This window comes from Dendropsophus ebraccatus, chromosome 12, assembly GCF_027789765.1.
Source record: "Dendropsophus ebraccatus isolate aDenEbr1 chromosome 12, aDenEbr1.pat, whole genome shotgun sequence".
In the NCBI taxonomy this organism is placed as follows: Eukaryota; Metazoa; Chordata; class Amphibia; order Anura; family Hylidae; genus Dendropsophus; species Dendropsophus ebraccatus.
The window spans coordinates 81,907,699-81,932,470 of NC_091465.1; the positions used below are offsets into that span (position 1 = coordinate 81,907,699).

The following is a 24,772-nucleotide window of genomic DNA, read 5'->3' on the forward strand; positions in this document are numbered from 1 at the left end:
GACAATTATTTGGGTATTATATCCAGGTTCTGCTGCCCATGCCCCTGAATTTCTCTTTGAGCTAATGGGCAATCCAGGGAGACAAAGTAATTTGCCCTTATTCTCCATAACAGAACTTCCCTTACTTGATTCACTGAACATGCTGAGATGGTAATAAGCATGACCCCAATGGGATCAGAATGGGGGTCGTGTGTATTAACCTCTCAGTTTGTGTTCCTGACAGGTACACTTAAAGATCCCTGTCGTTGGCCGAACCTGCCTGGTCTCCCAAGACTCCGCTGGCAGATGATGTCGGTGGACATAAGTCTCAGGAATTATGGAATTGCAATGGCTGATTCCTTTGTCCTGGAAAAGATAAGCCACTGCCAGAGCTGTGTGGTCGCAGCTTAACTGTCCCCTTCCCATAAAGAACACAGGAATGTTCAGCCGTGCCGAATGTTTATGTGCACAGGGGAGGACGGGGAGGGGACGGGAGAGGTAACTGTTGGCTGAACGATTATTCTGCAGTTATTGGAGGTGTATGGCCATCTCTAGGTCCAGTGTCGGAGTACCAGAGGATCCTCCGGTGGGCCCCCAGCTTTAGAACCTGCACTAATGCTGACTGACGTTGTTTCTCACTGGTTGTTTATTGGTGGGCCCCCAGGATCATTCCCTCTGGTGGGCCCCAGATACCCCAGTCCCACACTGTCTAGTACTCTGCAAGGGAGCATGTATGGCAGAATATGTACAATGCAAAGGGAGGCCAGACCTCACTCCCGCTATCCTATTTTGCAGCATTGGTGACTAGTGACAGAACGGTACTATCGACAAGTACCGCGCGGTATTTTTCTAAGAAGTGCGACCCCTAGTGGGCAGATTTATAAGGCTTGGTAAAAGAACCTTAAAGGGGAACTCCACATAAGGAAAACTGTTTTTGTATTAAAAGTACATTAAAAGTTATATAGGTGTGTCTATACAATGTATTACCTTATCTGTACGGTTCTGCCACACTGGTAGCTGATAGAAATCCAGGAAGTGAAGAAAAAATGGCCTCTGTGCCAATTCACATTGTGTCCTGCTCCCACTGCTCTCCCACATTAGGGTCCTATTCCACGGCCCGATGATCGTTAAGCGAGGGCTGAAGGGACATCGTTACCGATGTCCTTAGAGCCCTTGCAGCATACATTACCTGCAGGGCTTCTGCTCCGCTCTGTCTTCCTCCCCGGGTCCCACGCGCTCTAGCTTTAGAATGTCTTGTCAGCTGACAGGCCACTCAGCCAATCACAGGCCGCGGCGGTCCCGGCCTGTGATTGGCTGAGCTCTCCGTCAGCTGACCCGCGATTCTGAAGCTACAGCGCGCGCGACGCGGGGAGGAAGACAGAGCGGAGGAGAATCCCTGCAGGTAATGTATGCTGCGCTCCTCAAATCGTCGGTCGCCCACGGCGCACTGCTTTCCTCCATAGCGATGCCTGGTGGGGGACGATGATTTTAGGTCTGGCCCTAAATGAACGATCAGCCGATGACACGATCATCGGCTGATCGTTCTCTCTATTCCACCGAGCGATAATTGGCCGAATGGGGCCAAATGGGGCCGATTCGGCCGATTATCGTTCCTGTGGAATAGGGCCCTTAGGAGACAGAGATAAGACAGGTAAGTAACGCTATATGCTTCTGCAGCAGGTTCCTTTTTTTTACCTCTACCCGGAGTTCCCCTTTAAAGGTCCTCATACACCTTAAACTCTTGTCAGGTGTACCCGCTACTAGCGGCAGGTTTAGCATCAGTATACTGTATACTGGGCTCTCCGCACCGGCCACAGATGGTGCTGATGGGGATAAGGCTCAGGCATGAGAAATAAGCTGCAGCCCCTCCCCCCCTAATAGAGAACACTCCTGTGTATTTGGGGAAATGTGCAAAAATACTGCGGAGACACCATGAAAACTGCCTAAACGGCCGCTACGGCAAACGACCCAAAATCGTTCACCCAATTATACGGATCGATATTCGTTCCTTATGATCGTTCTTGCGGTCGTTTAGTCGTCGCTATTGCGTACGTTTCAGCTATGACTTCTTCTTCCACCGAACGATGTGCGAACGATCAAATGCTAAAAATAAGTCCAGATCCTATTAAACGATCAACAATTTCTCATCGGTCATTAAATCGTTGCCTGCTATTATACGAAACGGTTATCATTTAAAATCCGAACGATCTAACGACTTTTTGAACGATAATCGTCCTGTGAAAAAGGGCCCTAAGTCTATAGAGCCCATCTTCTGCAATGAGCAGCTCTTCTCCTGACTCGTTCTGGCAATTTGTGGGGTCTGAACATCTGTTGGGTAATGGTAATAAATGCTCTGCCTGTGAACCTATGACAACACTGCCTGGTCCTGGTCCCTGACAGCTTATTGTTGTTATAGGGATAAGAACAGAAGCAAGCATAACTCTTACCAGTGTTGGTATAATAGTGAGCTGCAGGGAATACAGGGTATATACTCACACCGACAGAACATGACATCTATCTGCACTGCGGCCGTCACTTCTCTAGACAGGACCGATAAACGTGTTAGAGGTTCCTGCTGGTCAATGAATATAATACCTGAACTACAGCAAAGACCGATGCAGTCAATCCCATAGGTAATAAATATATATCCCAGCCCGCCATTATACTCAGGGTATATATAGCGTCTCCGATGGCCGAGCAATGGCCGGTAACTGGAATCTGGGGAGGGATGACTGGTATGTTATAAGACAAGAGGTCAATTCTGGAGGAAATCATATGGAAAACAATAGGAAAGAAGGTCACCAGCAAACGCTTGTACAGCGCTGGCGAGTGGGACGCAGTGTGGGGGTCCGGAGAAGAGGAGGATTTCCTGACACTCACACAATGATTTCCTGACATGAGGATTCTGAAGTTCTGCTGTACTGGGAAATAAACTTTAAACATTGTACAACAATGGAGAAGACTCTGACAAATCAATATTAAAGGGGAACTCCGGGGAAAATCTTTTTCTTTCAAATCAACTGGTTTTAGAAAATTACATAGATTTGTAGTTTATTTGCATTTAGAATTCTCAAGTCTTCCAGTACTTATCAGCTGCTGTATGTCCTGCAGGAAGTGGTGTATTCTTTCCAGTCTGACACAGTGCTCTCTGCTGTCACCTCTGTCCATGTCAGGAACTGTCCAGAGCAGGAGAGGTTTTATATGCGGATTTGCTACTACTCTGGACAGTTCCTGACATGGAGAGAGGTGGCAGCAGAGAACGCTGTGTCAGACTGCAAAGAATACACGACTTCCTACCAAACATACAGCAGCTGATAAGTATAGGAAGACTTGAGATTTTTAAGTAGACGTAAAGTACAAATCTCTACAACTTTCTGAAACCACTTGATTTGAAAGAAAAAGATTTTTGCTGGAGTACCCCTTTAATTACGGTAGTGAAAACCAGATATGCGAGTGTAAAAATAAATAAAATGCTCTCATGAGTTACTCTGCTGTTCTTTTCCTTGTGTTTTTCAGGGTCCATGTATATGGTGTATACAGTCGGGGTTCCCCTAGGTATGTTCAGGGGATAGCTCCGTCATCTGGCATACATAGTTTTGCATGTTAAAAAAGAAAAATATATGCAACATATAGAATCCCAATGACACGTTTGGTCTCCATAATGTTATGCGGGTCTATGGATATGTATATTCTGGGAGCTTAATAGATGTAATAAACGTCAGTATAGGTAAAACAAGGGTGAATAAGCGGTATAGTAATGAAGATTTTCTATTCAATACTGCCACCTAGTGTCCAACACAGGCATTGCTTGTACTGTTCAAACTTCTACAGACTGTATCACAAAACCAAATGCGGCCCATTAACCTTTTACAGTGTTACATGTAATGTACGGCGGCCTGTCTCTGCTTCTATAACTAGACTACATTAAAAACTGTGCCACATTTATCCAAACTGTCTAATATTAGGCTAGGTTCACACTATGTATCTGTGCGGCTGTATTGCGGGCGATAAATCATCGGCCGGATTTTTCCGTTTCATGCGTACGCTGGAAAGTATACGATATACGGCTGCACAGTGCACACTATGTATGAGCCTACGGCCCTATCGTAAACGGACCCGTAAAAAATGAACAAGACCATTGTTTGCGGCTGGAAACGCGGCCGTGGATTGACAGGCTGTCCGTGCGGAGTACTTAAGAAATAGCCGGCAATGATGCCGAATGCCGATATTAATATATTAATATATTAAATTAATAAAACACATTTTCGTTGTAATAAAGTCCATTTCGTTGTTCAATAGTTTAATTCTAACAAATCCATCATTGTGCAATTAAATATACTGTTAAAATAAATATATATATATATAAATAAATGTATATTCATATATATATTTATTTTTTGACAGTATATTTAATTGCACAATGATGGATTCGTTTAAATTAAATTATTGAACAACGAAACTGATTTTATTACAACGAAAATGTGTTTTATTAATTAAATATTAATTAGTACAGGAAGCTCCAGTAAGCCGTTAATTCATATTGCTGGCAATAGATCGTTCTGTACTAATCATCACTTTACTTTAATGAAAACATCAAATGTTTCTTCTAATTATGTTATGACAATAGCATTATTAGAAGAAACATTTAGAATTATATGTGCGCTCAGCTGATTGGCTGATCGGCTCAGCGCACGTATAATTAGCGGGTCCGCAGTACAGTGACTTCATTGTGCTGCGGACCAGCGAAGAGGACACATCGGAGTATAGAGCTCTCCCCACCCCCTCCCCAGCACTGCACCCCTCCCAGCAAGGAAGGGGGGTCAGTTAACCCCTTCCTTGCTGGGATGGGTGCAGTCTGACATCAGTCTGGCCCCCAAGGGGTTAAGGGGGATGCAATACATCCTCCCTTAACCCCTTGGGGGCCAGACTGTAAGCAGTGATCTGCAAAGATGCTGCATACTGTAAGGTGCACAACACCGCTCCCAATGATGGGTGTTGTGCTCCTGTTTGTGTGTTTTTTGTGTGTTTCTCCCTTTTTGTTTTTCAGATATCGGTATCCTGTGGATTACGTCGGATTCCGTGGACTACGTCAATGACCAGCGGTTGTTTGGTGTTTTTTTTTTAATAAAATGCTCAATGAGGGAATTTTTTTTTTTTTTTCACGGAATCCATTACTAAGTCGGGGCCTAGTGTTAGCCGGTATAAAATGGCTAACACTACCCCCCCATTATTACCCCAATACCCAATGCCATCAGTGGTACTGGAAAGAGCCGGGTGCCAGTGGTCCCGGAGCGTCAAAATTGGCGTTTCTGGACCGGGCGGCAGCAGGCTGGTAAGATTTAGGCTGGGGAGGGCCTAAACCAATGGCTCTTCCCACCCTGGTGTTACCAGGCTGCTGTCGCTTGGTTTTTAACCCAGCTGGTTATAAAAATAGGGGGGACTCTATGCGTTTTTTAAAATTATTTATTTATTTAAAAAAAAAAAAACGCATAGGGTCCCCCCTATTTTTATAACCAGCTGGGTTAAAAACCAAGCAACAGCAGCCTGGTAACACCAGGGTGGGAAGAGCCATTGGTTTAGGCCCTCCCCAGCCTAAATCTTACCAGCCTGCTGCCGCCCCAGTCCAGGAGCGCCGATTTTGACGCTCCGGGACCACTGGCACCCGGCTCTTCCCAGTACCCCTGGTGGCATTGGGTACTGGGGTAATAATAGGGGGTTAGTGTTAGCCATTTTATACCGGCTAACACTAGGCCCCAACTTAGTAATGGATTCCGTCTATTAGACGGCTTTCACTACTAAGTCTATAAAGTAAAGAAATAAAGACAACACACAAGTGAATTTTTTTTTATTCAAATAAAAACACCCCCACACCCCTTTATTGACCATTTTATTAAAAAAAAAACACCAAACAACCGCTGGTCATCGACGTAGTCCACGGAATCCGACGTAATCCACAGGATACCGATATCTGAAAAACAAAAAGGGAGAAACACACAAAAAACACACAAACAGGAGCACAACACCCATCATTGTGAGCGGTGTTGTGCACCTTACAGTATGCAGCATCTTTACAGATCGCTGCTTACAGTCTGGCCCCCAAAGGGTTAAGGGAGGATATATTGCATCCCCCTTAACCCCTTGGGGGCCAGACTGATGTCAGACTGCACCCATCCCAGCAAGGAAGGGGTTAACTGACCCCCCCTTCCTTGCTGGGAGGGGTGCAGTGCAGGGGAGGGGGTGGGGAGAGCTCTATACTCACCCCGATGTGTCCTCTTCGCTGGTCCGCAGCACAATGAAGTCACTGTACTGCGGACCGGCTCATTATATGTGCGCTCAGCCGATCAGCCAATCAGCTGAGCGCACATATAATTCTAAATGTTTCTTCTAATAATGCTATTGTGATAACATAATTAGAAGAAACATTTGATGTTTTGAGTAAAGTAAAGTGATGATCAGTACAGAAAGCTCTATTGCCGGCAATATGAATTAACGGCTTATGGAGCTTCCTGTACTAATTAATATTTAATTAATAAAACACATTTTAGTTGTAATAAAATCAGTTTCGTTGTTCAATTATTTAATTTAAACGAATCCATCATTGTGCAATTAAATATACTGTCAAAAAATAAATATATATATATATAAATATACATTTATTTATATATCTATTTATTTTAACAGTATATTTAATTGCAAAATGATGGATTCATTTAAATTTAATTATTAAACAACGAAAGTGACTTTATTACAACGAAAATGTGTTTTATTAATTAAATATATTAACCATGAGAGGCATCGGCATTACTGCAGAGGATCGCTAACCCCGGTAATAGCGATTCATGTAAACTGTTTCCCTGCTTTCCCAGATGCTTCCAGAGGTGTTTGCATCACTTTCTAAAGATTTTATTTGTTATTTTTAGTTGAACCAGATTTCCAAGTAAATGACCGTATGTTTTCAGCCGCATGTCTATTTTTTCCCACAGCCGTAGTTTCAGCCGCACATTTCCAGCCGCATAAAAAATACAGCCGCACACATACATAGTGTGAACATAGCCATAAAGTGCACCTCTCTCTATAGGCCACTGCCGGATCAGCGGTGAGTTTCTCTGTTAATCTGGGAGTTGCGGTCTCCGTGGATGCAGAGATGCAATAAGACCATAGTGTATTCTTTCCAGTCTGACACAGTGCTCTCTGCTGCCACCTCTGTCCATGTCAGGAACTGCTCAGAGCAGCAGCACATAGAAAACCTCTCCTGCTCTGGACAGTTCCTGACATGGACAGAGATGGCAGCAGAGAGCACTGTGTCAGACTGGTAAGAATACACCACTTCCTGCAGGACATACAGCAGCTGATAGAACTGGAAGATTTGAGATTTTTAATAGAAGTAAATTACAAATCTCTGGCACTTGCTAGGACCAGTTAATTGGAAAGACTTTTTTTGGTACACAACCCCAAGTGTTCATTTACATTTTCTTCTTGCACTGTGGATGTTTACTGAAAGTGAATCCATCAATTGCAATTCACATTCTAACAGTGACACTGTTATATAGCTGATAACTCTAAGAGATACATGTTACCTTTCATCTATCCATCCATGCTTCAAAAACATAGAATATGTAAAAAGTGTTAAAGAGTCGTTTACAAGCTCCGGATCTGCTGCAAGCTGGAAACCCTCCTTGCTCCTCCTCCCACCCCTGTCCCTGCCTGGTGTTCAGATTCCATCTGTCTGTCAATAAAGCAGGGGTAGGGATAGGAGGGGGAGTGAGGAGACTTTAGCCCTCAGCACTTCAGAAGCTGGAGAATACCTCTCTGACACTTTGCACTAGAGAATAAAAGCCTGTTCTATGTTCTAGAAGCACAGATGGATATATGAAAGGTACCATGTGACTCCTTGTTCTAACAGTGTCAGCAGTCTAGAACCTGAACTGCAGCTATCAGATTCCCTTTATTGTATTTATTATGACAGAAACTATGTTGTGTTTGTCTATTATTATTGACACAGGATCTCGGCCAGCAGGGACATCATCATTCTGTTCTTGTAGACGGATCCTTCTGTGAGATGAAAACCTTGGCTGAGATCCTCAATTTCTGAGAAATGAAACTGAACGTAGAGTTAGGCTCTTTTTACATCTGACAGATTTGAAAAGAGGAATTGATTTGAAAAGAGGAGAAATCTCAGTCTTTCCTTTATGACCTGTACTCTGTTTGTAGTCTCTTCCTGGCTTTGGCTCCAAAAATCTGTCAGATAATCTGTGTGTGTAAAAGGACCCAAACCCCCTTTATCCATCCCTTTTCATTTCAATATTATTATTATTATTATTATTATTATTATTATTACTAATGTTTACATTGATTATGTTTTTATTAGACAGAAATTCTGAAATCATAGGAAAGGGTTTACTTCCAAGATGTGTTACTTGTCAAGACTTGTCATGAGATTGGGATAGACACAAATCTAGTAATTAAAAAAAAGACCTATTTATAGGGAATAGTGGTACTTAACATCTTGACTTCGGGCCAATATGCAAACATTGGGAGTTTAAAGGGGTTATCCACCTAAGAGAAAAAAAAATGAAATGCTAGCTGGTCTTACTCACCAAGTCCCCCTGAGTATTTGGAGCCGTCTCCTGTCTTTCTAGCTTCTGCCATTCCTGAGTTACAAGTTTTTCTAAAAGCCGGCCAATATCCAAGATAGGAAACTACATTTCCCATCATGCATCTCCCTGATTGGTCATTTTTACAGATTTTTTACTGATTTTGCATCACATCACCCCAATATGTATTCCATACTAGCGGATGATGTAGCAGAGCTGACACGTGCACATGGTGTAGCAGAGCTGACGTGCACATGGTGTAGCAGAGCTGACGTGCACATGGTGTAGCAGAGCTGACATGCACATGGTGTAGCAGAGCTGACGTGCACATGGTGTAGCAGAGCTGACACGTGCATGGTGTAGCTATGTGCTGCATAACGGGCATCTTTTTACCAGGGAGTGTAGTGTAGGTTTAGATCTTTGTTTGCTGACTGTGAATGAAAACAATTTAGTTCCATCCAGACTCTAAGAACATCTAAAAGACTTACAATATACAGAGCTGAGACACAAAGACAGGTACATATGCCTGCATTCATTGACAACAAGCAAAGATAGAACTATAGCATTTAATATTACAGAAACCTAGGCTCAGGGACACAAATCTGTGGAAGCAGCACAGGTGCATGGAGATAATGTCTCCTAGGGGTCAGGCAATGCCCTGACACGTGAGGGTCACTCTGCAGTGCAGGTGTTATTAGCAGGCAGGAACCGAGGCAGCTGCAGGGTATAGGGTTATCACGGTAATGGCACGAGGGTGGCACAGCTGGGGACCGGTCTGCGGTATTATGCGGGATACTGGACATGCGATTCTTCGCTGTACCTGGTCGGGGCACCAGATAAGGGACACCAATGCCAGGGTTCAGTAACAACGGTGGTTACACTTTTAGGCTATGTTCACACTGTGTACGAATCCGTACGCATTTCTTACGGGGCCATACATGTGCTGCTGAAACTACGGGCGTGCGAATATTCGATATGCGGCCGGATGCGCACGCATTGCAAACGTACGCCCGTAGTCTACTTACGCTTCCCGAGCCCCCTACGAAGCGTTCTGACAGTGGTCTTTTACTTGGAAATCTTCGCCTAGCCCCGGACACTCCACAGAACCTTTTGAATCGGCATAGAAGAGTGGAAAAATGAAGAAATCACCACTACGTACGGATCCGCGCGTTACGCTACGGGCGTAAGTTACAGCCTTCCGGCCGGAAACAGTGGTCTGGTTAATTTCTTACGGCGCCGTATACGATCCGGGCGTAAGTTCGTACGAAGTGTGAACTGTGCAGCCAGGATCGTATACTTTGCATTGTACGCTAACTACGTAAGTTTCCGGCCGCATATTCACGGAACGCACTATGGCCGGAAGCTTACGTAGTGTGAACCTAGCCTTATTGTAACTGAGGTAACTGGTAGCAACAGTCTCTTCCGGATGCAACAGGGTATATAGCAGACTTGTACAGGCAGAGCAAAAGTGGTGCTGCATAGGCTGAGGTGAAATGTGCTGGATGATGGGAGTAGTAGTGACAGAGGAATAGAGAGGCTGGGTGGATTAGAGTACTTGCGATGAATATCTTGAGTTGATGAGATGAATAACAGGAACGACACCCAGATGAGAGGATACTCCAGGCACTTGAGCAGACGGACAGCCAGGAACTGCTACAGCAACGCACCAGCCACCCTTCTGAAGGTGAAGAGGGACACAGGAACACCTCCGTCCTCTCTGAGGTAGAGAACGGAACTGCACAGCAAGGGGAAGTTACATGGTAACCCCTGGCCAAAGCTAGACGGCCATTGGAGGAACCATGGTTACGGGGCACGGTCACGTGATCACCAGCCTTTGCATACCACTGCACATAGTTATAGACACAAGATATACACATGAACCTGAGAGTAATAGGGACTACATAGCAACAGTTGCAGTGCATATAGTTTCCAGGACAGGCAGGGCTCGCAAAACAAATTTTATGTACGATATATCGTTCCATCTAAACGCTGATCGTCATAAAAAAAAAAAAAACGTTACTTCGAAATCATTAATCGTACGAACAGGCGAATTATCGCTCCGTGTAAACTTAGCATTAGGGTCCATTTACACAGAAAGATTATCTGACAGATTATCTGCCAAAGATTTGAAGCCAAAGCCAGGAACAGACTATAAAGAAAGATCAGGTCATAAAGGAAAGCCTGAGATTTCTCCTATTTTCAAATCCATTCCTGGCTTTGGCTTCAAATCTTTGGCAGATAATCTTTCTGTGTAAACGGATCCTTGTAGAGACAGCGATCGGCCCATGTCAACGATCATCAGCTAACCGCGTCTTTTGATCTTCTACCAATAAAAGAAAAAGCTGAACCACTCAGATACAACATAGAAAGCTTTATGGATTAAAAACATAAACATAAATGTCCAAGTACCATGAATGATGGCCGGCAACTGGTAACATACTGAAAGAGGAGACGCAGCATAAGTATAAGGTAAACCTATCCGCTCACAGGTACAAAACAAGAGTATACAACATTATTGCAAGTGCCATCAATACAGTGGGGGAAAAAAGTATTTAGTCAGTCACCAATAGTATAAGTTCTCCCACTTAAAAAGATGAGAGGCGTCTGTAATTGACGTCATCTATGAGAGACAAAATGAGAAAACAAATCCCGGAAATCACAGTGTCTGATTTTGTAAGAATTTATTTGTAAATTATGGTGGAAAATAAGTATTTGGTCAGTAACACAATTTCATCTCAATATTTTGTTATATATCCTTTGTTGGCAATGACAGAGGTCAAACGTTTTCACAAGGTTGGCACACACTGTTGTTGGTATGTTGGCCCATTCCTCCATGCAGATCTCCTCTAGAGCAGTGATGTTTTGGGGCTGTCGCTTGGCAACACAGACTTTCAACTCCCTCCAAAGGTTTTCTATAGGGTTGCGATCTGAAGACTGGCTTGGCCACTCCAGGACCTTGAAATACTTCTTACCAAGCCGCTCCTTGGTTGCCCTGGCGGTGTGCTTTGGATCATTGTCATGTTGAAAGACCCAGCCACGTTTCATCTTCAATGCCCTTGCTGATGGAAGGAGGTTTGCACTCAAAATCTCAGGATACATGGCCCCATTCATTCTCTCATGTACCCGGATCAGTCGTCCTGGCCCCTTTGCAGAGAAACAGCCCCAAAGCACGATGTTTCCACCCCCCATGCTTTACAGTAGGTATGGTGTTTGATGGATGCAAATCAGTATTCTTTTCCCTCCAAACACGACAAGTTGTGTTTCTACCAAACAGTTCCACTTTGGTTTCATCAGACCATAGGACATTCTCCCAATACTCTTCTGGATCATACAAATGCTCTCTAGCAAATTTCAGACGGGCCCGGACATGTACTGTCTTAAGCAGTGGGACACGTCTGGCACTGCAGGATCTGAGTCCCTGGCACTGGCGTAGTGTCTTACTGATGGTAGGCTTTGTTACATTGGTCCCAGCTCTCTGCAGTTCATTCACTAGGTCCCCCCGCGTGGTTCTGGGATTTTTGCTCACTGTTCTTGTGATCATTTTGACCCCACGGGGTGAGATTTTGGGTGGAGCCCCAGATGGAGGGAGATTATCAGTGGTCTTGTATGTCTTCCATTTTCTAATTATTGCTCCCACAGTTGATTTCTTCCCTCAAAGCTGGTTGCCTATTGCAGATTCAGTCTTCCCGGCCTGATGCAGGGCTACAATTTTGTTTCTGGTGTCCTTTGACAGCTCTTTGGTCTTCACCATAGTGGAGTTTGGAGTCTGACTGTTGGAGGGTGTGCACAGGTGTCTTTTTATACTGATAACAAGTTTAAACAGGTGCCATTACTACAGGTAATGAGTGGAGGAAAGAGGAGACTCTTAAAGAAGAGGTTACAGGTCTGTGAGAGCCAGAAATCTTGATTGTTTGTAGGTGACCAAATACTTATTTTCCACCTTAATTTGCAAATAAATTCTTACAAAATCAGACAATGTGATTTTCGGGATTTGTTTTCTCATTTTGTCTCTCATAGTTGAGGTCTACAAATGATGTAAATTACAGACGCCTCTCATTTTTTTAAGTGGGAGAACTTGCACTATTGGGGACTGACTAAATACTTTTTTTCCCCACTGTATACACATACAATCTATACCTGCAAGATGTGATATGGTCCACCCCCCACCCCACCCCACCCCCAGGAGCATGGAGAGGTATGTACTGTATATACTTTATTATTTTACACTTTTAACCCCTTCATGCCCTCTCAGCCCAAAATGACCCATATGACAGTGCGAACTTTCTTTTTTTTCCCTCTTTTTTTCACCTATGGGGCTGTATGGGGTGTAATTTTTTGCGCCATGATCTATATATTTTTTTTATAAACGCCATATTTGTGTAGTTCGGACATTTTGATCAATTTTTATTATTCCTAACAAAAAATCAGCAATCCTGTTGCTTTTTCCCTTCTTTTTGTTCATGCTGTTTTTCGTACTGGATCACTGTTATTATATTTTAATTGGACAAGTATGCACGCCATGGTGGATAATATATTCATTTATTGAATTATTTTTACATGTTTTATTTATCTTATGGGATAGGGGGGTGGTTTCATTTTGTATTGGGTTAGGGGCATTGGGGTATTTAAAGAGTCACTGTCGTTAAATTTTTTTTTGCAGAAATCAATAGTCCAGGCGCTTTTAAGAAACTTTGTAATTGGGTTTATTAGGCAAATATGCCATTATCTGCACGTAAAAAGCATTTTCCCAGGTCCCCCCTCCTCTCCTTTCTGTCATCCACTTCTCAGAATCAGGAAATCTCAACTGTTTTTTCATCAGTCGGATCTGTCTGGTCTATGAAGAGGGGAGGGGGGAGGGGGAAGGAGCGTGATTAGTGGGCAGCTGAGAGCCTAGAATAAAGGATTACACAGCAGGGGAGCTATTCAGAGCCCTAATTAGAGATCAGAGAGGTCCTGGTGACTGTTAGAAAAGAGAGCCTGAGATGTGAATGTAAATTAACTCTTTGTTGTCCTGTTTTGCTGCATTTACTTTCTCTCTCCATAGGAGAACAATGAAGACAGGGGGGAGAGCTTCAAACTGCTTTTTCATGATAAAAATTCATTTTTCGGCTAATAAACCCAATTACAAAGTTTCTTAAAATTGTTTGTACTATTGATTTATGCAATAAAAATTTTAACGACAGTGACACTTAAAAGAAAAAAAAACACATTTTTTTTTAGCCACTTTTTAAGTCCCCCTGGGGGACTTCTACATGCAATCAATAGATTGCCTACAGTGGTCAATGCTATTCCATAGGCATAACATTGATCAGTGCTATCAGCGCACTGCAGCAGATTCTATGAGCAGAACGCCAACCGGACTGCACGGAGGAAGGTAAAAGACCTCAGGCAATCCGGAAAAGCAATCAGGACCACTGCAATCACTCTCTGCTCATAGCACGTTAGCAACTCGGGTTGCGTCCTAAGTCGTCTGGTGACAGGCGGCCAGGGTGTACCTATACGTCCTAGGGCATCTAGGGGTTAAATGTAGACAAAGTTGTTTCTGTCAGTATAACTTGGGGACACGTGTTATGTACTTGGGAGGATATGTGCCCCGTGGCTATTTTTCTGTGGGGAAGACCATTAGACACACGCACGCTAGATTTGGAAAAACTTTAAGGCTATGGTTAAGGCCGGTCTCAGAAAAGATCTTTAGCGTCGCTGAGTTCTGATGTGGGCGCATCAGTGCGCGCCCGCATTAAAACTCCCCACAGCACACAATGGAGCGTGCGGCTCCGGCTGCACGCTCCATTGTGTGCTGTGGGGATTTCTAATGCGGGCGCGCCCTGATGCGCCCACATCAGAACTCAGCGACGCTAAAGATCTTTTCTGAGACCGGCCGTTCCGTAACCATAAACTGACAGGGTTTTCTGCGGCTGCTATTCACTGAATTGAGGCCGTAGAAAACTGACATGTCAGTTTCTCGCGGCGCCGCTATGGATCCTGGCCGGAGCTTATACTGTGTGTATACACTCCTGCCGGGATTCCCTCAGAATACTGCACTACATAAGTACCGCAGAAATCACGACCGTTGTAACAACGGCTGTGATTTCTGCGGAACTTAGTGTGAACATAGCCTAAATCTATCAAGTCAGAGATTGACTTGCTCAAATTGATAGAGCATACATGTATTGTATTGTATTCACAGGCCAGCATTTACCCTCTGGGGATCGCCAGGACAAGAGCCCTGGGCCCCCATGGACTTAATGATCCCAACAATATGTTTATTTTTGTAATTATGCTGTTTTGCATATTTTAATTGGTGTAATATCTCTTTAACCACTGTGTTCGATCTGATGTTTTGTTACATTGAAATCATAGGGTATTTAACCCACGAACGCTGATGTCATTATGTACCACAAGGCCGGAGGAAGTGCGCACAAGCAAAACGGCTATTGACTTAGTCGGACACATACACTGTATATAGCGTATTTTTGCCTGCTTACTGACATATCCGCGTCTTTTGTACAGTAGAGTACCACCAGAGGTTACTCCTATACATCACATCGCTAGATGCACGAGAACACAAGCCTGACAGGTTTGAATGTTGAGAGGCAGTGCCAAGTGCTCATTTCTCTACACACACACATATATATATATATATATATATATATATATATATATATATATATTTTTTTTTTTTTTATTATTATTTATATATATATATATATTTTTTCTCTAATGCTCTAATGCTCGGTCCAAGTAACCAACCTAATTTCTTTTCCCCCCTACCTTGATGGGCACCGGCGCAGAGATCCTGATGGCACAATCCTGCACGGCACTCGTTTCTTCATGAGCACCAGCCCGTTGCACTGGAGGAGAATCCGGCAGTGTAATGATGTCCTCTCCCCTCGGCCATGCGTCATGCACCTCCATTAGGATGGGGGGGGGGGCAGATTGTGAGTATAGAGTGACTTTAAAAATGGACCACGCCACCAGGATCTCTGTGCCAGCCCAACGAGGTGGTGAAAAGAAAAATCACGTATGAAGTGGTACAGTACAGACCAAAAGTTTGGACACACCTTCTCATTCAAAGTGTTTTCTGTATTTTCATGACTATGAAAATTGTAGATTGTAGCGGCTGCTATTCCATCTGGTTTGCATTTAGTTGGACCATCATTTATTATTTAACAGGACAATGACCCCAAATACCTCCAGGCTGTGTAATGGCTATGTAACCAAGAAGGAGAGTGATGGGGTGCTACACCAGATGACCTGGTCTCCATAGTCACCAGACCGGAACCCAATCCAGATGGTTTGGGGTGAGCTGAACCGCAGAGTGATGGCAAAAGTGCCAACAAGTGCCAAGCATCTCTGGGAACTCCTTCCAGACTGTTGGAAGACCATTTCAGGTGACTACCTCATGAAGCTCATCAGGAGAATGCCAAGAGTGTGCAAAGCAGGAATCACAGCAAAAAGTGGCTACTCTGAAGAACCTAGAATATTGTTTCACACTTTTTTGTTAAGTATACTGTATAATTCCATGTGTGTTAATTCATAGTTTTGTTGCCTTCAGTGTGAAATTACAATTTTCATAGTCATGAAAATACCGAAAACTCTTTGAATGAGAAGGTGTGTCCAAACTTTTGGTCTGTACTGTACATTTGCTTGAAAATCAAATAGAGACTGGAACACCTGAAGATCTCAGAAAGGAATGACAACCTCAGAATGGAAACACCAAAATGTGGAAATGGTAAGAACAGCAGGGGAATCAGGCATGCAATAAAGACTCCTAGGTCTCTAAATCACGCCACTCTTACAGACTGACAGTATCCACCCCAAGATTGACTGACTGACAGACTGACCCAACCACAAGAATTTAAAGTGGAAAAAAGTTATGAAACACTTTTTTCTGTACATTTCTCTATAGAGAAACCAAAAAGCAAAAGAAAATCCCTCCTACGCCCCTTAAAAGCTGTCCCATCTCTCACCTTAGTTCCCGTAATCTCTGACAACCATAGACAGGAGGGAACTCAATCTACACCCAATGGTAATTGTCATTGCATGTGTGTGTCATGATCCAACCTGATTACATTTTAAAGGGAACCTGTCACCCCCATGCCGGGGTGAAGGCCGCCTGACCCCCGCTAGAGCCCCGGATACTTACCCCATCTTGCCAAGTCCCGTTCCTGGGGCCGGTCCCGGGACAGAGATATCCCCGTCTGAAGCCCGACACGCGCCCTGCTGAGATGAGTCCGACGCCCATAGAGAATGAATGGAGCCGTCATTCTCTATGGGCGTCGGACTCAACTCAGCAGCGCGCGCGCCGGGTTTCAGATATCTCCATCCCTGGACCGGCTCCAGGAACGGGACTTGGCGAGATGGGGTTAGTAAGTATACGGGGCTCTAGCGGGGGGGTCGGGTGGCCTTCACAACGGCAACGGGGGGGGGGGGGGGGTGACAGGTCTCCTTTAAAGTCATTGGGCTTTGAGCGCTCACTCAGATTTTTTTTTTTGCTTATTGGGTCACAGAGTTGAGGAGATTCCCAATCCTTGCTTACACTTACTGGTAGTCTACATCTATGGAGGGAGTGGTGGCAAACAAAACTAAACACCTAACTTTTCATGTTCTAGTGGTTTGTTGTGGAAGTTGAGGAAGAATCACTATGGAATGCAATGAAAGCAACGGATACTGGAAACAATCATTATAATATTTCAGATATACAGTATATGTAAAAAAAAAATTCTATCCCACAAAAAGTTGTCATTTTAACAAATGGTTAAAAGAACAATTTGAGCATCAGGAGACAGGCGATGGCCGGGGTGAGGATGACTCCATGGACACTCATTCCACCGCTGGTGCAGGTAAACTTCACTTCAGAAGATAGACCTTCAATTTTAGAGGACCTGCTGCCACGTTCACAGATGGATTTGGTTGTGCACCCCCGAATGGCTACTGAAGATGAGACAGATCCTGCAAAGATTCATATAATAATTTTAATTTGACATAATATAAGACCTCATATATGAAGATTGTCTGATATACACACGGACCTTGTTGACCACAGCAACCAAAATATAGATTTAAAGAGCAGCTGCCATCCCGTCTGCCGGGGCAGAGCCCGCCAGACCCCTTGGTGGAGCTCCGCATACTTAATTCTTCCAGGAAGTCCCACCCCTGGACCCGGTCCCAGGGCGGAGAAATCGCTGACCCAAATCGTTATGCAAATCACTAGAGATGAGTCTGACGTCCATAGAAAATGACTGCTACAGTCATTTTCTATGGACGTCGGACTTATCTCTATTGATTTGCATATAGTAGATAAAAGCTACAGTGTGATTGGCCAGTTTTCATAAATGTATATATATATATATATGTGACAACTTTTTAGGGAGCTCAAAAATAAGAAGCTTTCAATCTGATGTAAAAAAGAAACATTTCATACCTGTTGTTTTTGTTGTCATGAGAAAACACCGATCCATGTCCCCTGTGCATTCTATAGTGTCAGGCGTGTAACACCAGGTGGAGTCGGCAGACATGCAGGATCGGCACACCAGGCCATTGGGGTTAGAGCCTGTTGATGGTACTAAAATCAAACAGAATAAAATAAGATTTAATAAAGACCTGGTTTTCATGTATAAACCCATGAAGAAAATCACAGATTAGAAAAAGGGACCAATGACCAGTGGGGTGCTGACACAAATCAGCTGTTTGTACAGGTTACCACGACTACACTCTAAAGAGAGCTGACTGCTTCTGACTACTTTCACTGTATGGTGCGGGGGCAGATCAGCTAGTCTGCAGGGGGGCTGGTGTCGGTGTGGTGTCCCACCACGGGTGTTGCTAGCGTATACATCCCTCGCAAAAGCCTGCACTCTAAGTATAAGTGGTAATGCAGTAGTACCTAAGTTTTGCCACTAGATTTCGCTATTATGTATATTGTATGCCTAAGTATTGCACAGCTGTAGTACTTAAGGGGTTATTGTTGTTTGTGATTTGTGAACCAATGAGAGCTCTTTCTCTTTTCTACGTATCTCTTTTCTCCTTCTCTTGCACTCTCTTCTCACCCACTCACAGCAGCTATTACATACCCTGTAGGAGGTAGTCACATGGGGAGAGGAAGTGTTAAAGGAGAAGTCCGGCGAAAATTTTTATGAAAGTATTCTATTGCCCCCCAAAAGTTATACATATCACCAATATACACTTATTACGAGAAATGCTTATAAAGTGCTTTTTTTCCCTGCACTTACTACGCATCAAGGCTTCACTTCCTGGATAAAATGGTGATGTCACTTCCTGGATAAAATGGTGATGTCACTTCCTGGATAACATGGTGATGTCACTTCCTGGATAACATGGTGATGTCACGACCCGACTCCCAGAGCTGTGCGGGCTGTGGCTGCTGGAGAGGATGATGGGAGGGGGATGCTCCGTGTCCCTTCAGTGCCCTGTGTCCCTCAGTGTCCCCCTGCCATCATCCTCACCAGCAGCCACAACCCGCAGAGCTCTGGGAGTCGTGTTGTGACATCACAATTTTTTTCCAGGAAGTGAAACCTTGATGCAGTAGTAAGTGCAGGGAAAAAAGCACTTTATAAGCATTTCCCGTAATAAGTGTATATTGGTGATTTGTATAACTTTTAAGGGGCAATACAATACTTTAATAAAAATTTTCGCCGGACTTCTCCTTTAATGAGTCTAAAGGCCCTATTCCACCAACAGATCTGACGACAGATTATCTGCCAAAGATTTGAAGCCAAACCCAGGAGTGGATTTGAAAAGAGGAGAAATCTCAGGCTTTCCTTTATGACCTGATCTCTGTCTATAGTCTGTTCCTGGGTTTGGCTTCAAATCTTTGGAAGATAATCTGTCGTCAGATCTTTTGGTGGAATAGGGCCTTTAGACTGGTCCCTGTACAGGCAGGACAAGTTCAGTGTAGTCTAATCTCCAGACACACATGGGAAGTACAGACATTCTTTTCTTAAAAGCAGCACTTACACTATGCAGTGCTAAACACTCTCAGAGAGGACAACTCAGGGATCATCCCAGCCCATGCTGTGATCAAGTCTAGAGGTGCAGGACAGTGTCCTAAAGAAAGAGGAACAGATCTGGGTAGAGCAAAGTTGCTAGAAGCCTACGTACTCTATCTTGCAGCGCGAGTGTAACCAGGAAAGTCTGACCATTCTGTTCAACTCAGATAACAAGGTCTTGGGACTCTCTCAACATCCTCCTCTCCACTTCTCTGAACTTACTCTACTTCTCAGCACGCAACCAAGCCAGCACGGCTATTCTACCTCTCAAGCTCTCAGCACAAGTCTTGTCAGCCAAATCCAAAGTATATCATTAAGTCAGAAGTTTATTGTATACCACTGTAGCAAGTGTTCCTGAAGTAAAGAAGGGGAATATTTATCAAAGGGTGTAAAATTTAGACTGGTGCAAACTGCCCATAGCAGCCAATCACAGCTCAGCTTCCAGCTCTGGTGAAAGGCAAGAGGAGCTGTGATTAGTTGCTGTGGGCAGTTTACACCAGTCTAAATTTTACACCCTTTGATAAATCTCCCCTGAAGAGTTTATTTATTGTAACAGGACTCAGTGATTCTTATCTAAGCACCTACACAATAATAGCACCTTTCTTGGGTCATTTCCTCTTTCTGTGGGTAGCGGTACCAATAGTCCGGATGGGTCACAACTCCACGCCGGACCACTGTGATAAGTACCCAAGGGACCCCCTCACAGCCCGGCAGGTCACCGACCACAGGGGAAAGGGTATAGCCAGCCTATCTAAACTAAAAGCCACCATACCTGTGTGCCCAACCAGCACTGGCGCCACAACAACATAACATCTGGCTGAGCTGGTCTCCGACCAAGCACCACTGTAGTGGAGTCACACTTCACCATCTGGCAAATGACCAGTCGCGCCTCACAGTGGGGAAACACCACATTGGCACTCCACCGATCAGTGGCTGATTACCTTTCCTGCGGATAGCTTTTTTTTTTTTTTTCTTACTGGAAAATTCCCTTAACTTTTCACTTAATTTCCAAAGTCTAGACTTCCGTCACATATTAATGGAATTATTTTAATTCCATTATTTTGGTGTACAGAGGAGATATGTGTAATAGTACATGACATAACGGGAGGCATCGTGGGAAATTGGCTTTATAGGCAAACCTTAGGTCCTTACCCAAACTGCTGGTGTATATAGAGAAATGCAGACATTGGTGACTTACGTGATGGAATAGTAGGAGCACAGTTGTCAGAGTTGCAACATGAAGTGACCATCTTGATCTGTCCGTACTGTATGTTCATGCCTCCTCTGACATCACATTCAGATGAAGGAACGCAACCCCTGACCAACACTTCACTAGTTTGTCCGGCTATATATAAATATGAAAAGAAGATACATAGGGTTATATGCTTTGTACTTATTTGGTAAAAGGTTTTCTTGAAAATAAGTTGATGACAAAGTGTCCTGGTTGTGGGCACCTCAGTAGCCAGCTGTAATCTATGGGGAAATCTAGCAGCTCCCCCACAGGGCACAGCGGGTATTACACCTGCAGATGTAGCCTGGGTTAACTTGATCACAATGACGCATTTAACATGATGATTTGACCTCCCTGACACAACTGTTGTGTAAGGGATCATGTTAACCCTGGCTACATCTGTATATGTTTGACAGTACAGTGTGCAGTTTTTATTACATTACAACACACATATAATACACAGTAGTATGAAAAAGTAAGGGGCCTATTCCACGGAGCGATAATCGGCCGAGTCGGCCCGGTTATCGCTCCGTGGACTAGAGAGAACGATCAGCCGATGATTGTGTCATCGGCTGATCGTTCATTTAGGTTCAAACCTAAAATCATTGGTCGCCATCCGCCCACCGCTACGTGAAATGCATCCATTTTTTCCATCTGTTTTTTTTTTTTTTTTTTTTTTTGCAAAAAACGTATGAAAAAAATGCAGTGTGAACCTAGCCTAACATGCATCATCGTAACATAGGATTACACTGGACATAATGGTAAGATATCTTAAGCCCCTAGATGTGCATATTTACTAACAGCAAGCAGACATATGAAATAGTGATAAATTGAAATAAAACAAAGTCTTTTTAAGTTACAGAACTTTATGCAATGATAAAGCTTTATATACATGAACCACCTGTAGAACATGGAACCAAGGCTGAAGTTAATCCTATGACTCACCAACAGAGGTTTTTGTGTATGCGGATCCGCACTGATGACCTGGAGAGCAAGACACACTGGGGCCCGAGCATGATGAGGATGAAACGGACATACACTGTGTACACGAGAGAGCGTCACCTAGAGAGACATCACACAGCACAGAGATCAGTCATCCTGTAATGTTACTGAGATCAGATGTATAATCCTTATCAGGAGGGAAGAGCTGTCCTACAGACCAGGCATTGTAGAGATAACAGTTCTTATTATTCAATTATTATTATTATTATTATTATTATTATTATTATTATTATTATTATTATTTTCGTTCAATAAATTTTTATTACAATTTTTCAAAATTTTTTTTTCATTGTAAACAGTACAAATGTACAAATATGTCATATCATGTATCCAAGTATAAATAATAATAATAATAATAATAATAATAATAATAATAATAATAATAATAATAATAATAATAATATTTATACTTGGATACATGATATGACATATTTGTACTGTTTACATTGAAAAAAAAAAGTTTTGGAAAATTGTAATAAATATTTATTGAACGAAAATAATAATAATAATAATAATAATAATAATAATAATAATAATATTAAATACATTTTTATTACAATTTTTCAAAACTTTTTTTTTTCAATGTAAACAGTACAAATATGTCATATCATGTATCCAAGTATAAATATTATTTATGCTATATTTATTATATTATTGTCCTTGTTATTTTTATGCACAATATTATAAATAAATACATAAAAAAGATAAATACTTGTAATTTTCTAAATAACTTACTTGTTGCTATAAGAGCTGAGAGAAGACTCAGGATTCCGGTCAGGGACGTCATGGTTCTGCTCCTGTAGACTGTGAGATGGAAACCTTGGCTGAAGCTCTTAATTTATTGGTTTTTATTGGGGCGGGACCTGGGGAGGGCTGAGGGATTTTTAAGAAATGAAACCTAGAGTCATCCCCACCCCACAAACACACCACCACCAGCCTTCATTTTTATCTTACTTTTTTTTTTTATTATTATTGATTATGTTTTTACATTTACAGAAATTCCAAAACCAGAAGAAATAATTTACTTCCAAGACGTGTTACTTGTCAAGACTTGTAGTTAGAGATGAGTGAAGCTATGTTTAACTTTGTAAAAAAAAAAAAAAAGCAGCCCTGGCATACAAACCCTACCAGCCCACATACAATATCCACCTCTGAATGTATCCCAAAGGGGTTATCCAGGGCTACAAAGACATGGCCACTTCCTTCGGGAGACAGCACCGCACATGTCTCCAGTTTGGGTGCAGGTTTTATAACTCAGTTCCATTGAAGTAAATGGAGCTTAATTGCAAACCACACCTGAGCTGGAGACAAGACTGGTGCTGTCTCTGGAAGAAAGCGGCCATGTTTTTGAAGTACTGGATAACCCCTTTAAGTACAAAACTGTTACCTCATGGGTAATACACAGGCGCACCATAACAGACAAGGTCAGTATAGGTGATTCATCCCCTATAAATTTAAAGCCCATGTTCAATGTGGACCAAGCTCCCCTAGGCGATTGCACCAGATACCCCATCAGGAGGCGCTGTCATTACTACTTTTTACTCAACAAATTTAGTGAAGGTGACATCTTGGACTCTTTCCTTTTCCCCAGTGGAAGTGTGAACCCAGCCTAACTACACAATACACTACACAATAAAGTGACCTGTCCCCCACATCCAACATGGGCCAAGTCAAAACACCCCCACAAATGCCCCCAAAAGCCCCCGCCAAATTAACCCTTTCAGTTTGTCAATAAACCGTATTTTTCGCTTTATAAGACGCACTTTTTTTCCTCCCAAAGTGGGAGGAAAAACTAAGTGCGTCTTATAAAGCGAAGACGGCTGCAAGCAGTGCCGAGCACCACCGCGTCCCACCCACTACTCTGTGAAGGGAAACAAGGAAGCTGTCCCGCCCGCCCAGCCTGCCCCCTCCATCGCCGCTCACTATGCTTATGCATAGTAAGTGGCCTAGAGCAACCCCCTCCACCTGCCCAGCCCGCCCCCTCCATCGCCGCTCAGCTGACAGCCGATCAGGAGCCCAGGAAAGTGCTGCTCATTGTCACAGTTTGGAGATAGCAGCAGTGGGATCGGGAGCCTGGGCTGAGGTGGATGGTAAAGCTCAGCCCAGGCTCCCAGCGCCATTTTTCTCCTCTAAAATCAGGGGTGCGTCTTATCAAAAGGTGCGTCTTATAAAGCGAAAAATACGGTACTAGTAATAATAAATTGATTCATCTGCACTATTGCCTGCTAATGGCGGACATATTCACTCACATATAAACACACATAGACAACTATTTACACATCACCCATAATCATTCACATCCATTACACTACAGCCCCCCCCCCCCTCCTCCTCCTCCTCCTCCTCCTCCTCCTCCTCCTCCTCATACCTTGTCTGCTCTTCTGTAGAAACTTTTCTCTTCTATCTCAGAGTGGGCTGGATCTGCTGCAGGACAGAGAGGCTGGAAAGAGCAGGTCATGTGTTTCAGGGGTCATGACCTCTTGGGCAGCAGAAATACACGTAATTTGTTATCAGTATACAGATAAAGCACTGTATGCTGAGGAATCCTGCTGCTGCCTGTGCACTGATCTATGTGAACGGATGGTGACTGCTCAGAGAGCCATAGTGTAGTTCCTGTATGTACTGCTGCTGACATGTGGAACTCTTAAGGGCAGTACCATCTGCAGAGGACAGGTAAAATAAAAACTAATTGCCAGGCTTTCTGTTTCCCTCTCCATCCTGCACCCTAGGCACCTGCCCTGGCGGCAGCTTCTCCACAGACCAAAGCAATGATAAACCGTGGTTTTACTCCCCATATTACCTGAACTATCAAATTCCCCATGCACTGCGATTATCACACGATTAGCTTCCTGGATGTATTGGTCATTAAAGAGCAGGGTCGGTCTTAGGGTAAATGGCGCCCTGTGTGAAACCTTTTTTTTTCCCCCCCCCCCCCCCCCCCTTAAGGTAACATAAAGCTC

General features: G+C 43.5%; 1 protein-coding gene across 1 annotated transcript; it reads right to left on the reverse strand.

Annotated features, from left to right (window-relative positions):
• Nucleotides 1-17,243: 17,243 nt before the first annotated feature.
• LOC138769589 (phospholipase A2 inhibitor and Ly6/PLAUR domain-containing protein-like) lies at nt 17,244-24,272 on the reverse strand. Its single transcript, XM_069948162.1, has 6 exons — nt 24,181-24,272; nt 22,548-22,616; nt 21,756-21,872; nt 20,778-20,924; nt 17,998-18,138; nt 17,244-17,525 (listed from the first exon to the last, which is right to left on the reverse strand). The coding sequence occupies exons 2-6, from the start codon at nt 22,597-22,599 to the stop codon at nt 17,332-17,334; spliced, it is 651 nt and encodes a 216-aa protein (XP_069804263.1). The 5' UTR covers nt 22,600-22,616; nt 24,181-24,272; the 3' UTR covers nt 17,244-17,331.
• Nucleotides 24,273-24,772: the final 500 nt, after the last annotated feature.

Bases quoted from the DNA above. Each gene is read 5' to 3' on its own strand.
- LOC138769589 (XM_069948162.1), bottom strand. From the start codon at position 22,599: ATGACGTCCCTGACCGGAATCCTGAGTCTTCTCTCAGCTCTTATAGCA. The intron at 20,925-21,755 runs GTGAGTCATAGG...ATTTATATATAG, and splicing joins ATACACAAAAACCTCTGTTG to CCGGACAAACTAGTGAAGTG. The intron at 18,139-20,777 runs GTAAGTCACCAA...GTTTGATTTTAG, and splicing joins TGCTCCTACTATTCCATCAC to TACCATCAACAGGCTCTAAC.